Source organism: Alligator mississippiensis, chromosome 9 (assembly GCF_030867095.1).
Source record: "Alligator mississippiensis isolate rAllMis1 chromosome 9, rAllMis1, whole genome shotgun sequence".
Lineage (NCBI taxonomy): Eukaryota > Metazoa > Chordata > Crocodylia > Alligatoridae > Alligator > Alligator mississippiensis.
The window spans coordinates 1,041,546-1,056,258 of NC_081832.1; the positions used below are offsets into that span (position 1 = coordinate 1,041,546).

The following is a 14,713-nucleotide window of genomic DNA, read 5'->3' on the forward strand; positions in this document are numbered from 1 at the left end:
GGAAGCTAGTAAAAGGCAGAGCTGGTGCAAGAGGCGGTTGCACATGGCTGCGCTGGGTTCGAATTCGGCCTGCGAGGGGGGTGCTTGCAGTCCGGGGGCACCGCTTCGACCAGGCCAGCTCTTTGCCAATGCAACATCTAAGACAAAGTGGGGCAGCCAAGCTTTGACCGCAGGCCGATACGGAGAAGCGTGCCTTGTCGGTGGGAAGACACCGTCCTGCGGCTGGAGAAAGGTGACTCTCGTGCTCTCTCCTTAGCTGGATTTACAAGCTGATCATCAAGATAATTAAGTCGCACATCAAGGCACTGATGCAAAGCCAGGTACGCTGGCTGGGGCGGGGGCCCTTGCCCTTACCAGTCACGAATGCGTTCGGTGCCCTGCGGGTTGATTGCAGCTGCTGGGCGCAGCGGTGACTTGCGGGGGGGACGCTGGATGGACCAACGCAGTCACCTTGGCCTTGCGGCGGGTCACCGCCAACGCTAAATCCGCAGCGCTTGCGAGCGCCCACTGTAACTGATTCCCAATTAACGAAGACCGCTCCTTCCAAGCAATCAGCTAATTAGACCTCGCACCTGAGCCAAAAGCATAGCAACCCCAAAGACCAGCCAGCGGCCTGCCACTCCTATCGGTTTTTGGGGAGGGGGAGCTTTAGGTACAAACACTCGCGTCTGGCGTCTCAGGCGCTTGCTGCCTTGTTTTAATGGGGCCCGTCAGGGAAACCCTCGTACCTACGGCACCGTACAAAAGCCTACATGCAGGAGACCTGCAACAGGACATGGAAACAAGCTGTTAGCAATAATTACTACAAGGCGAACTGGCACGAGCTGCAACCTCTCTGGATGCGAACCCGTGCAGGAAGGCGGCGATTGGCGAGCGCAGCCAGCCCATTTATGCAGCAGATGGAAAACGCGGGGCCGGCGGCATCGCGCTACGGCTGGTGCCATCTAGTGGCTTTCCCAGGGCCCCGGGGAGCCCCCGAGCAGACGTGCCGGCCCCGGGGCCGTCCTGGACGGGAGGGATGAGGACAGCATGTCTCAGCAGCATCTTTCTCAGGGCACCCACGTCCCTTCCACCCGGTGCCACCAGGCCGGCCCCCCACCCCTGGCTGCAGCGTCCAGCCCGCGCCTGTCCATCCCGGGAACGGCGTTGAGCTGCTTTGTCCCCCCTGGGCTCTCCCTCTGCACCCAGGAACCAGACCGTCCGAGCAGCTTTTCGAGGCCTTCCTCCTTCCCGTCGCGCTGAGCCACCCCCTACTCGGCCTCCCTCCCCGCGCCCCTCTCCGCAGGGCTGGGTTGTCCCAGGGGCTTCTCTGCAGCATGATGGGACTCAGCCATCGCAGGCCAAGGAGATGCCTTGCTGCAAGCAATAGTTACTACAAAGCGAGCTGGCACGAGCCACAGCCTCTCTGGATGCGAGGCCGGGGGTCCCCACTTTGTTTCCCGCAGGTCTGCAGAGAGGTGAGGAGCTTCGTCAGCACCCAGCTGCAGCCCTACCTCCACGCGCTGCCAGGTACCACGCGGCGATCGCTGTGGCTGTGCACGAGCGCTCCCCTCGGCCAGGGCCCTGCCCTGCCCTCCTTGCAGCCCCTGGGCACGAGGGGCGAGCGGAGCCACGTCGTGGGCAGCTCCCTGGAGCATCTCACGGATGTTGCACGGGAGTTTTCCCAAGCACGAAGGGCTCGGGGGTCTAGGGTCGGCTGGGACCTAGAGACCCCCCCGCTTCCTGCTGCTGAAGTGGGCCCATTGGGAACAGTGGCTGCAAAGCCCCGTGCCGCGGGGACAGGCACTTCCACGTGGGCCGTGGGGGAGCGCCGGGCGCCGGTGCCACATAGCCGGGAGCAGGTGGGTGTCTCCTTCTGGGCGCCGGGAGGGCCCAGTTCCCTGCAGGGTCCGTTGTCTCCCCCGTTTCCCAGTCACAGCAGCGATAGACACGGTGGCCGGCGTTGACTACTCCCTGGTGGCCTTCCCCGTGGCGACAGCCCAGTATGTGGACGTGAGTCTGAAGGTACGAGGTGCCCGGGGGACGGGCAGGGTTGGACTTGCGCTTCCCATCGGCATCCCTGCCTCACGTCAACCCTTTGGGGCTGCCTGTGGCTGCAGCCCCAGACCCCGCAGCTGCCCAGGCCGGGAGGATGGAGGGGAAGATGCTGCACAAACCCGGGGCCCGTGGCCACCCCGCAAGTGCCAGCGCCTGGCACGGGTCGCTCTTCGTTCTCATCTTCCCTAGGGCGAGATCTTCTCCCGGGCTCACCGCGCGCCGGCCCCCTTCTCTCCCCCCGCCCTGGCCTTCCCGCCGGAGCACGGCCGCATGGTTTACCTGGGGGTCTCCAGCTACGTCTTCAACACCGCCAGCTTTGTCTACCAGGCCGCCGGGTGCCTGGTCTTCAGCATCACCGACGACGTGGTACGAGGCGCAGGCGGGGAGGGCACGAGATCTGCTGGGCCACGGTGTCTGCACCGTGCCTCGGCTGGCGACACTGCCCTCGTGTCCCGGGGAGGGGTGGTGAGCGCCGGCTTGCCGGGCGTGGGATGGAGGAGATGCTCCTCGTGCAGCCGCTTGAATGCAGGCAGTGAGGAAAGAGGCAGGTGCGGGCTGATAGCACAGAGGACCCTGCCTGGCGTCTCCGAGGGCACTCATTTTGGGTCGGGGCTCGTCTGTGCCGACCCCTCAGACAGGGCATTGCATTGCCAACCTGTCTCCACCGCCGCAAACTCCAGCATGGGTGGGCACGGGGGAAAGAGGCCAGGGCTCCTGGTGCGGGCAGACAGGATTCCCGTCACCGCTCAGGCCGGGGGGAGGATGCCGGGCTGCTTCGTGCAGGGGTGAGCGGCACCAGTTTGCAGCCCGGTGCCCGGAGCGGACGTCCGGCTGCGGTGACAGGTGTCCCAGCTGCGGCTGCGGGGCGCGCGGGCTGGCACGAGCCCCGTGGCTGCGCCGTGTGCTGTTCCCACAGTGAACTGAAGCTTTCTCCTGCTGCAGTTTCCCAAAGAGGGCTTTTTTCACCTGAACACCTCCACCTTCTACCACTTCGTGCCCCAGGTAAGTGGGCTGCTGCCAGCACCCTTGAGCCTGGGACTCTGCAGCCCACTCCGCTGCGGCAGGTGCAGGGGAGGGCATGGCCGCCCGGGCGAGGAGGTCATGCCTCCGGCTCCATCCCCATCCCCGCCACCTGTGTGTGCAAGCCTGCCCCGCGCCCCCTGCTCTGCCCCCAGCTGAAGCAGCGGTACCCAGACCGGCTCATGAAGCTGCAGCTCACAACCCCCTCGGCGCCGTTCCTGACCATCGCACCCGGGGGCCTGGAGCTGGCGCTGGTCGCGGACGTCCAAGCCTACGCCATCCTGCCCAACGCCAGCCTCACCCCGCTCTTCCTCCTTCACCTGGTCAGTCGGGGCATGGCTCCGGGGTGGGGGACGGAGCCCAGCTCAACTCGGGGCCCTCCCCGTATCCCACCGTCTCCCTGGCCGCGGCACGGCTGCAAGGCGCGGTGGATGTCCTGACAGCGCAAGCTGACGAGCTGATGTGGCTGCTCCTTCTGTCCCCAGACGAGCAACGTTTCTGCCAGCGTCACCGTGAGCTCTGCCCGGATATGCGGGGCCTTGGCATCTGGCGGGTGAGCGGCGGAGAGGGGGAGTCGAACCCTGACCCTCCAGCTCCAGGCATCTCCTAGGCCAGAGGAAGCCCACAAAGATGTCCCCCGGCTGGGTGGGGATGCTCGTTCGCTCCGTGGCCACAGGGCTCGGAGATGACCCGGATAAAACCGGCTGCAGAATTAGCTCCGGGGCCAGAAACTGTGATGACCAGCACGTTAGCCAGCACGTGGAGGGGGGTGCTGACACGTGTCTGTCCCCGTGCAGGCTGGAGCTGTCGCTGAAGCACTCGGACATCGGCCCCTTCCCTGTGAGTTGCCCTCACGGGCCCTCGATTGCGCCGGCCCTGCCTGGAAGACCTGGTGGGCTGGGTTCATCCCGGCGCATCCTGCAGCCAGGGGAGGGCAGGTAGCGGCACGGCTGCCACCCTGCCAGGGGGCAGCTTGCGACTCCAGCCAGGCCCCCTCGGACCCGCTACCTGCTCAGCCCGTCAGCACCCGGCTCCGGCCTCCCTGCCCCATCCCCGAGCTCCAGAACCACCCCAGTCCCGGCCTGAGCATCACGGAGGGGATGCTCTCCTGCACCCCAGGCTGCTTGACCTGCCCCAGGGCTCAGCTTTGCTGCTTGCAGGATGGCCGCTGCGTGTACTCGGTTCAGTCTCGTCCCCCAGCGCCCGGCCCCTTGTGCGTGGCCCACCCCGCAACCCCCTGCTCCCCCCTTTCCTCTGCTTCCTCCGGCTGATGGGCTTTTCCTCCCCTTCATGGTCCCCAGGTGCTAGGGCTGCAGCAGTTCATGAACTTCCTTGCCTCCAACATCCTGCTGCCCTTGGTGAATGGTGAGCATCTGGCAGGGGCAGGGGGTGCCAGGCCGGCCTGGGAGCTGGGGTCAGCCAAGGCCTCTGCCCATAGTCAGCTCTGGAGCGTGGCTAAAAGCTACCGCAAGCCAAGGAGCCCCGGGCGGTGGGAAAGCAGTGCAGAAGCACAGCCGGCGCGCATGGGGCTGCAGGAGGCGGGTGGCTCCGCAGAGACCGTCTCCGGGCTGCGACTCCGGGGTTGAAGCGAATGCAATGGAAAGAATGAGCCGGGCACGTGGCTTAATGGCTTCCAGACCCCCGCTCCCCGCACGCGGAGCAGCAGAGCCCGCCGGGGGACGGCTCGCACGCGGGGGAGCAGGGCCAGGCAGCCTGCACGAAGCCCCCCAGCCCTGTGCAGCGGCTGGGGGAGCTCCCCTGCCCCCACCCCCGAGGGGCTGGAGCCTGGGGCATCCGGCCCGTCTGCCCCCCATCCCGGGCTGTCACCTGCTGTGTTTTCCAGGCAAGCTGGAGAAGGGCTTCCCCCTCCCGCTGCCCGCACACGTCCAGCTCTCCAGCTGCGTCCTGCAGCCACACCAGGTCAGTGACACCGGCCGTGGTGGGGGGGCATGCACGCCGTCGGGGCTGGGGGGGCTCAGGGGATCCTTCCCACCACCGGTGGAGGGAGAGAGTCCACTGGAGCGGACCCAGTGTTTGTGAAGCTTTTGGGGTTCGCCTCAGGGATGCTAAAGACATGCAACCTGTTTGTTAGCACGTGCGAGCCCCGGGGGCTGGCCTGGAGCGCGGCCCAGCCCGTCCCAAGGGGAGATGAGCTGCAGGACCCCTCCTCCCCCAGAGGGAGAGGGATGTTCAGCACAGCTGGCACGGCTCGCCGAGCACAGGCGAGGCTGGGAAACAATAGCTGGCGCCGGCCCCGGCCCCGGCCCCGGCCCCGGCCCCGGCCCCGGCCCCTCTGAAGCGCAGCCAGCTCGCGTTCCCGGCGCTGAGCCGTGCACGTGCTGCGCGGCTGCTGGCTGCAGCGCACCGAGTGCCTGGGCCCGGGGGAAGCTGCCCCCTTCCCCGCGGCAGGCCGGGGGGTTGTGCTTGGAAGCCCCCACGGCTGACAGCGTCGTGGTCTCTCGCCTAGGACTTCCTGCTGCTGGGAGCAGACGTGCGATACGGGCTCTGAGGACGAAGACGGGCTCCCCCTGCATTGCGCCTGGCCTTGCACCCAGGCCCTTCTACCTGGCCCCGGGCTGACGGCACCGATTCTGCCCCCGCGGGTCTCTTCTCCCTGCCTGTGCTGTGATGCCGGTGGGGTCCGATGCTCCCCTTGCCCTGCCAGCCTTTGTTCCCAGAGCCCCGTATCTGGAAGCTGAAAACCGCAGCAGCTCCCTGGCTGCCCTGGGCATCTTGGGAAAGCACATGCGAGTATTAAAAAGAAATTGCAAAAGGCAAAGCCGTGCCTGGATCTCCCTTTGTCCCGCAGCCTTCGGGGCCCGGCTGGGCCAAGTGGAGAGCGGTGCGTTGGGACCGCCGCAGGCCAAGGATGCAGAGAAGGGCTCCGTGTCCAGCTGTGCAAGAGCCCAGGTGGGCACGGAGAGCAGGGCCCGGCTCTCCCAGAGCTGGGATCCACCCTCCGGGCCCCTGCCAGGCTGCAGCAGGGCTGGGCTTTCTCTTCTCTAAATGCTGGGCAAGGTGAAAAGCACCAGAGCTCCCAGCCAGGCTGCCAGAGGCTCTTCTCCCTTGCCCTGGACATCTGCATGTGGCCTGGCTCCCCACCCACTCGCCCCTGGGGCAGCGACAGCAATGCCCCTCAATGGGTGGTAGAGGCAAGAGGTCTCCTTGCAGAGCCACCTGGGACCCCTCGCCCAGGCTGTTCTTGCACCTTCCTAGCCGAGAAAGGCCTGGATGGAGGGAGCGGTGGAGCCGCAGGTCCTGCGGGGTGGGGGTCCCTGCTGCCTTCCTCCCCCAAACCATCCCCACGGTGGCTCGCCTCGACGGGGAGCATGTCAGCAAGTTTTAGAGCCCGTTTTAGCAGGTTACAGGGAAGCAGCCCGGGGCGATCGAGGCCGCGGGGTTTGGGAATTGCCGGCGCTGGAAGAGGAGCGGGATTTTCGGAAATATCTGAAATAACAACGCGCTGACACAGCGTTGCAGACGCGGCTGCAGCGTCGGTGTGCGGTGAACTGGCCCGCGGAGGTCGATGGGAAATCGTCCACCGCCTTCGGTGAGCTCTGCCGCAGCCCAGCCCGTCTCCGCTCCAAGAATTTCCCGGCTCCGTTGCAAGCACTAATGACTAGAGCCGCTTACGGTCTTCCCATCACAACGGGGGTTTCTTTTTCAAGTGAAAAACAGCCTTTGACACAAAGGGAAGTTTTGCAAACATGTTTTTGCTGGGGAGCCAAGAATATGGAAACCAAATGTTTTTAAGCAACCAAAACAATGCACATCTTTTTTTCTAGGTTTAAAGTAAAAATGTGGGAGCTGGGTTTTTCCAAGTAAATGTGAAAAAACTGGCAAGAATTTTTCTTGCGACTAAAACAAAAACAATCTTTTTTCTTCCCCAGAGATTTTCCTGGGTGCTGGGGGAATCATTTTCTGAGCAGCATGACTAATTTAATAAAGCCAGCAGGGGAAGTACCCATTTCACAGGTGGGAAAAGTGAGGTGAAGCAGAGCGGTTCAGTGATTAGCGTGAAGGCAGAGGCAGGAATACAAGCCAGGAGTCCTATTAGCAGCACTCGATGCACGGGGAAGGACAGACCAACCCTGTGCCCTGGGCACCAGGTCCTCTCTCCCCCGAGCAAGAGGGAGGAGGGCAGAGGGTGGCACCGCTCCCCTGGGCGCAGGGGCCGGCTGCAGTCCTGGCGACCCCCCCTGCAGCAATGGGCACCCTCAGGGCTCGGCAGAGCCCACGCTTTTTCAGCCAGGTGGGATGTTTCTAATTAACGGTTGTGCGGCGGAGCTGCCAGACCTCGCCCCGGCGTGCTGCTCAGGGCTCCAGCCCCCAGATGCAGCCGGAGGAAGGAGGCTGAGCTGGCCTGCGAGCTGCAAGCCCCCTCCTTGCAGAACCAGGCGCCAGAGCCTACGGCTCGTTGCTTTTCCTGCTGATAGCATGCTTTGCACCCTGGGCCTTCTGGCTTTGGCATGCCCCCAGCCTCTCCCCACAGCCATGCATGCTGCAAATGGACAGCGGAGGTTCACGCTTCATCACGGGCCTCCAGGAGCTGAGGCTTTACTTGGAGGGGGGAAGAAAGAAGCGTTACTGGGGTGGTAGATGCAGCACAGCACGGGACAGTCAAGGGGTAGGAAGGAACGGTAGAGCCAGGGCCCAAGGTTGGAGGGGAGCTGCGTGCCCAGTGCAGGGCTGGGCTGGGGCAGCTCCATGCTGGCTGCAGCAGGGCTGGGTTGGGCGCGTGCACTGCCCCCTCCTCTTGCAAGGGAGGCCCCGTGCGGCAGGACCTGGCCAGCCCCTGGGCCTGGGCACGGCTCCCTCCATCCCCATGCAGATACAGCAGGCCCTGCTGCAACGGGAGCCCTGGGTTTGCTCTGCTCGGATGGTCTCTGCTCAGGTGTGGGGCAGGGAGAGCTTCCCTCCCGGATGCCCTGGCAGCCCCTGGCTCCCTGCAGCGCAGGCACCGCTGGGCTCCCGGACTTGCAGCTGGAGCCCGGGTCCAGGAGGGAGCTGACTGTGGGGTGGGAGAGGTGATATCTTTTATTAAACCAACTAGATATTTGCAGAAAAAAAAATCTTCATTTGCAAGCTTTCAGGCTTAGGCACCCTTCATCGGGCATAGGAGATTGCAAGGAGGATTTTACAATCTTTGCAATCTCCTGTGCCTGATGAAGGGTGCCTGTGTCCAAAAGCTTGCAAATAAAGCAATTTTTTTGCAAATCTCTTTTTTAGCTCATTACACCCTCCTCCCCCCACGCACACAATTTCCTGGTGCAGTCACGTGCCTGGATGACATTAGTACACACTGTGTGCCCACCCCCATAGTACACGCGGGCCGGGTTGCAAGAAGCCCAGGGCAGAGAAGGCACCCCCCTCCCCAGGCGGGCTCGCGGGCTCCTCTGGAAGCTGGCCAGCCCCAGGCATCTGAGAGCGATAAAGAGCCAGGAGCTGATGGTGCCATATTAGCCCCGACACGCAACATTGTACAGTAATTTTCCACCGTGATCACTGATCGTTTGCTCCTCATTATCCAGCTTTAATGGGCTTTAGGCTGGTTGTTATTCTGTGCACATGTCCACACCGCTCAGTCTCTACCGAAGCCAGGAGCTCTCCCCCCTCAGCCGGGATCCCAGGCTGCTTGGCAGAGATGGGGCAGCTCACCAAGGCCTATTTTAAGCGGATTCAGGAGATCTGCTCCGCTCCGTGTCTGCCCAGCGCTGCCGTACCGGGGCAACGGCGAGGGTTTCTGCTGTGCTGGTGGACAGCCCCAAGTGCGGAGGTCCAGGCTCCCGAATCCTCGTCTCTCTCGGCCTTGGCCATCACCCCCGCTCTGGTCTCCCCTCCAGCGCTGCACATCCACACGCCGAGAAAGAGAAGCAGAACCTGAGCAAGGACCCACTTCTCAGGCCCAGGAGCCCGCCTTGCACTTGCAGCATTGATTTCACATGGGAGATGCTCGACATGGGAAGCAAGAGCTAAGTGCCCCGTCAACGTGGCTCCCAAAAGGTGCAGAGCCAGGCGCGCTCGGAAACTATTTGCCATTGGCAGGCACAACCCCTCCAGAGTGAGGGACCCCACTATGCTGCTGCATCATCCCAGCCAGGGCTTTGTCTACCCCGGTCTTAAACACCTCCGAGGATGGAGACGCCACCACCACCGCTCTGGGGAGCCTGCTCCAGCGCTTCACCTCCCTCCTCATGAGGAAGTTTTTCCTAATATTCAAACTAAACCTGCCTGGCTGCAGCTTGAGCCCATTGCTCCTTCTGTCGCCTGCCCCCACTGAGCCCAGCCCAGCTCCATGCTCTTTGCACCCCGCTGCAGGGAGGTGACGGCTGCTGTTCAACCCCCCTCGGTCTTCTCTTCCGCAGACTCAGTCAGCCCAGCTCCCTAAGTCCTGTGCTCCGGCCCCCCAACCGTTTCCATTGCCCTCCGCTGGACTCTCTCCGAGTCGCCCACGTCCTCTCCTGCTGCCCATTCTGCTGGTCCGCAATTACAACGGATTATCCCCCACATCCGGCCAAATCCCCGAGTTTCCAAGCACCTTCCCCCTCTCCCCGAGCCCTTCTCCATATTCTAATTGACAAAAGATGCCTGGAAACATGCTGTAATATCTTCCCAGCGGCCCGGTTGCGGCAGGAGACCCGCCGTTTACATTTCTGATTGTCTACATGCTCCTTCCATTAAATTGTCTCTTCCTAATAGCGTCTGTTCTCCCCGCGCGTCTCTCGCAGGGCTGGGAGTTGGATTGCGTTTGCGAAGCCGGGGATATTCAGCAGCCCATTGTATTTCTCGGGCTCTGTGGAGCAACAATCTGAAAGGCTTATGGATTCCATGTGCCTGTCTTTGATAGCAGCTCCCTCGGCTGCGGTAATAAATGGCAGTCACTGGGAGTTTTACATCCTTTCTAGCTTCCCAGTGAGAAATTTATCTGCTTTATTGGAGGAGGCTATTGAACGTGCTGCATTCGGAAGGAGGAGTACTCGGGCGTCCTCCGAGGCCTCTGATTTAACCCGTGCTTTGTGTTATTTATAGCTAACGCCATCTCCCCGAGGCAGTGTTATTTCATACCAGTTTTCTGATTGATTTATTTGTATCCCCTGAGCCTCCAAGTGCTTTTTTCTCCCTGCTCGGTGCTCTGCACACCAAGACCTGGAGTCTGACAGGCCTGCTGCCTCTACGCGAATCTACGCGTAGCTTTAAGCCTCCTTTGCATTTAATGAACCTTGCACATGGGTGTGTCTACACGTGCGCTTTAATGCGCATTAGCATATTTTAATGTGCATTAAAGCCTCACATAAAAAACCATGCTTCGTAATGCTCATTAAAATAGTCTAATTAGCATTAAGCCTCACTTAAAAAGCGTGCTCTTTAGCTAATGTGCATTAAGCCAGGTTAACGCGCATTTTCCTAGTACCTCACAATGGAGGTACTCGATTTAATGCATATTAACTACAGCGCATTAATGCACATGTAGATGCACCCACCGGTTCCTGGAGAATCCGGTCCATCTGCAACGTAGCACAGACATCCCTGAGCCAGTTTTAGACTAGCCACGGCAGCACAGAGCTCACCTCCACCCACCTAACCCCAGAGCAAATTAGCCCGGGCCAAGCCCTGCAGTGTAGCTAGACTACTAACAGCAGCCATGCTCGGGTAGGTCGTTTCCAACTAGCTCAGGTACTCCATACGACACTGCTCTGACCGCGGCACAGACAGACCTCACCGAGACCAGAATCGCAGCCACTGGATCCGTTGTTGCAGTCCTGTTGTAAGAGACTTCGGATGCAAACCCGGATCTAAATGCTTCTGGAACGTTACGGGTGCCCAAATTAGGCTCATCAGTAGGACAGAGGGTCGGTGTGAAGCCGGACGTGGAATTTTGTCAAAGCTCAGAGGAGTTAGGACCCTGAGTTTGGAGCCCGGCACCCTCATCCTCATCCTCCTCGTGCATTTGGAATTTGGGAAGCTTTGGAAAAGAAAATAAGGAGAGCAATGCAGAGAGAAAAGATGCTTTATTGAAGGAAAAATGCTGTACTGTCATCACGATTTCACAGCAACTGCAAAGGTTGAGGGCCACGAGGGAATTTTACTTAGAAAAGCCCAAGGAGCATGCAAGGGAGTAACATCTGTGGCAACAGTTAGCTTCAAAGGAGAAAGAAGGGTTTTTTTGTCTTCAAGCCCTATCATGTGCATCTTAACCAAGCCCCAGGAGCACCAGCATGAACTCAGTGTTGGGGCATAGTCCAGCAGCTCGCCGTCCTGTTAGCCTTGCCGCGTGCCTCGGCGCAAAGCTCAGACCTCGAGGACAGGTGGCAGGAGCCGGTTCTGCAAGACACCGAGCAACCCCGGGCGTTTTGTACGCTGGAAACATTTGGACCTTGCCTGTGCTGCTAGGAGGGGATTCAGACACGTGCATTTTTCACCCAGAAAAAAGTAGACGCGCCCAACAAGGGGCAAACGACAGCATTGCCGAGCAGCGGTACCATTACCTGGCGAGGCATAATCATGGCTTCCTCAAACGAATGCCCTCCACGACCGGCCGTGGGGTCCCTTGAACGAGGAGCTCGGCAACGAACAGACACAGCTCACGCTCCTGTGCCGGGGCACAAAGCTGGTGCCACGGTTTCGTGTCCCCAACGGACCTTTCCCCACCACGTCGCTTCAGGCTTGCACAGGGCCCGGGACCTGCAGAGCAGACCCTGTTTCCCGGTGCATGGGGGGCAGCAATCCTAGGACAAGAGTCCGCAGGAAGGACCGCCGGACCCTTCATCAGCCTCAGGGGCCAGAACGAGCGTACACCAGGACTCTTTGCACCGACGGTGAGCGCGTGTTTTAACGCAAGGGAGGCGCTATGTGGTGGCACTGCAGGGAATTACCCATCCCATCCGCCAAGAGCTTGGCATTACAGGCGTGCACAGGACCGACGCACACCCCGCGACGGTGCACTACACACCACCAGCGCCCGCGCGGTCTTGCCGTTCTCCTTTAGCAGCAGCATCGCGTTCGAGACATCTAAAAGTTCATTCACAGATGTCCGCTCTGCAAGCGATGCGAGCAAATCCACGGCGCGTCCTGCTTAAGCGCTCCCGTCAAGACAGCCCGGCGCGGATCCTGGCTGATAAAGCACGGCTCTCGGGCTGCTTTGTTTTATCGACGCGCCGCCTGTCAAAAACAGCTCGGATCCGTTCCCTCTGTTTCCATCACCGCAAAGGGAAAAATTGAAGCCATTATTATGCTGGGAATATCTATTAAACGGCTCTGTCAGGAAATGAAAGGGCTCAGGTTGTAGCTATTGAGCGGAGCCTGGGAAGAGGGAATATTTGCAACAGCCGTTCACTTGCACGCGATATCGAGCAGGAAGACAGTCGGGCTCTCGTATCTCCAGAGTCCAGGGACCGACTAAGCCATGTGGAAGGGGGCACAAACAGCGTGTTAGGGGTTATTTTATCGAGTGGTCCCCATCCCCTCGTAGCCCACTTGGGGACAGGGTGATTTCCAGGCATCCCACACATCTTATGGGGACCGAGCCCTGCTCCTGCGGCCTCATAAGAGCCATGACATGGGCCTGCTCTTCCCCTTGCATTGCAAAGAGGGGAACAACTCACTGCACCAGCTTCTTTTCCGGGCCTGACTTGAAGCTTGGGGCACGAATGAGACAGAGGAGGAGGTATGGGAGTCAGCGCTGGGCTCCCCCAGACACGGCGAGTGCTAAGCAGGCGTCATCCGTCTCTCATCACTCGTGGCTTCTCTCCCGGAGTGGGCTGATGGAGCCCAGCTCCTGGGACCTGAACACGTGCCCCACCACAGCTTCGTTTCCCTGCACGAAGACCGTGGGCAGGTCGGAGGCGGTTACCCTCAGCACCGCATCGGTCTGCAGAGGATCAGGTCTCCAAGACACGGATCAGCCTGCGTATCTCCTTGCTGCTGCCTTGCACGAAAGAGCCCCAGGCACGCTGCAGCGGGGTTTGCACACCCCGTCAAAGGCTGTGCGCGGCTCTGGGAGTCCAAAGCCAGAAGGATATTGCTTTCCCTGCCCCGTGCATCTACGCAGATGCCAAACACCATGCCAGGAGCCTGCTGCGGATTGGGGATGAGATGTCTTCCCATCAAAACATGCCGGCTTGTGGAAACCAACACTGTTTGCACGGCCGGGTGACCTGCCCCGACTCAGAGCGCTGGAAGATTTCCCACGATGACATTTTTCAATGAACAAAAAAACCAGGCTGACTTCCCAGGTCAAATCAACAGCTCTGTTTTGCCGGGTTACGCTTCAGGAAAGAAAAAGCAGCGGGGAGCGAAAGGAAATCCTTTGAACAATTTGTCGCCGTTAACCCCAAGCCCATTTGTACCCATTTCTTCATCTGCCGTTTGGCAAAGTCCTGACCTCCGGCAGTTTTATGGAGGCCCGACAGCACGACCTAGCAACGGCGCGTTGAGCAGGAAGGAACATCGCTCCTTCGACAGCAACGGCGCAGCTTCCCGGTGCCGAAGTTCCCAGCGAACGCTGCAGAACCGGTACCGCACCATTCGCACAGATCAGCTCGGGAGGTGGCCCTAGTCCCAGTGCATCCCAGCTCCAAGGGAAGACGAGTCACTAATGCACAAAGGAGGCCTGGACACAGGCGACCCCCCGCCCTCCTGCAGGCAGGAACAAACGGCAGGCGTGCGCCCAGCGCTGGGTGCGAGTCAACATGCTGCGAGCACGCTGCATGTCACGTGGACTCTGCACGCTGCGCTCCCCGGGCCTTCCCCTGTGGACCCTCCTGTGACAAAGGACCGAGAATGACGTGTGCTAACCTGGATGGAGCCCGGCCAAGGCCCCCCCGATCTCCCCCATGTCCTCACCATCTCACCAAAGGGCGTGAAGCCTTTTGTGCTTCCACCCTAACGACCCGTCGGCTGTGGACATCAAGTTCAGGTTGCCAACGCCGCAGGGACATCAGCATGCACTGTATACAGTAGCCGCAGGACCGAACAAAGAGCTCTTTCTCCGACTTGCCAGCTCACAGCGGCCTTTCTCCAAATCCCTTTGCCTCCGGTGCTGGTGCTGGCAGTCGGTGTGCTCGTGGCACAAGCAAGTGTCGCGAGTGGAGCCGGACGAGCAGCTGGAGTGGCTGCAAGGAGGTTTCTGCCACGTCTGGTCTTTCCAACCTTATTTACAACCCCAGGTCTTTCCGTCTAAGCAAGACCCCCAAAGAAGGGAACAAGGGGAAGCACTCGCGGCCAGAGCCAGGGGTGCTCAGCACCCTTCCCCTGGGCCAGATCCAGCTTGCAGAGCCACGTCATCCAGCCCACGGAGTCCCCAGCGGGGGAGCGGTAGCAATTAACACTGCTGCTGCTGCTCCCCCGCCACCAAATTTCCCAGCCCTGGATTCACCCCAGCTGGACCAGCACCGCAGACTGGACTGGGCCCGTGGACTGAATCCAGCTCACGGCGTAAGCTGAAGCTCATTAAAGTTAATGGCAAGACTCCCGTTGCAGATTTTACTGGGCGCACGCAGAGGCAAGAGAGCCAGGTGGGTATGCAAGGGAAGACGGACCATGTTGTTTGTGGCCAGTCTCATGCGGCCTCCCGTATCGTTCAGGGAAGTCTGCGGGCTCGTGTTCGTTCCTGCTTGACTTTGATCTGATCTTTCAGGGCAGCATCCAACCAGGCTTT

General features: G+C 60.8%; 1 protein-coding gene across 4 annotated transcripts in view; it reads left to right on the top strand.

The window, feature by feature from the left end:
* The window catches only part of LOC102569209 (bactericidal permeability-increasing protein), an 80,792-nt gene that overhangs the window by 8,451 nt on the left and 57,628 nt on the right, over nt 1-14,713 (top strand). For 3 of the 4 annotated variants that reach the window (XM_059713114.1, XM_059713113.1, XM_059713115.1), the window contains 10 exons: nt 257-320; nt 1,446-1,509; nt 1,913-2,004; nt 2,227-2,403; nt 2,980-3,039; nt 3,213-3,380; nt 3,543-3,610; nt 3,855-3,897; nt 4,359-4,422; nt 4,901-4,977. In XM_059713114.1, the coding sequence (XP_059569097.1) occupies nt 257-320; nt 1,446-1,509; nt 1,913-2,004; nt 2,227-2,403; nt 2,980-3,039; nt 3,213-3,380; nt 3,543-3,610; nt 3,855-3,897; nt 4,359-4,422; nt 4,901-4,977 (877 nt within the window). Of the gene's footprint in view, nt 1-256; nt 321-1,445; nt 1,510-1,912; nt 2,005-2,226; nt 2,404-2,979; nt 3,040-3,212; nt 3,381-3,542; nt 3,611-3,854; nt 3,898-4,358; nt 4,423-4,900; nt 4,978-5,524; nt 5,837-14,713 lie in introns of those variants that run through there. The other variant, XM_059713116.1, reaches the window with a different exon arrangement.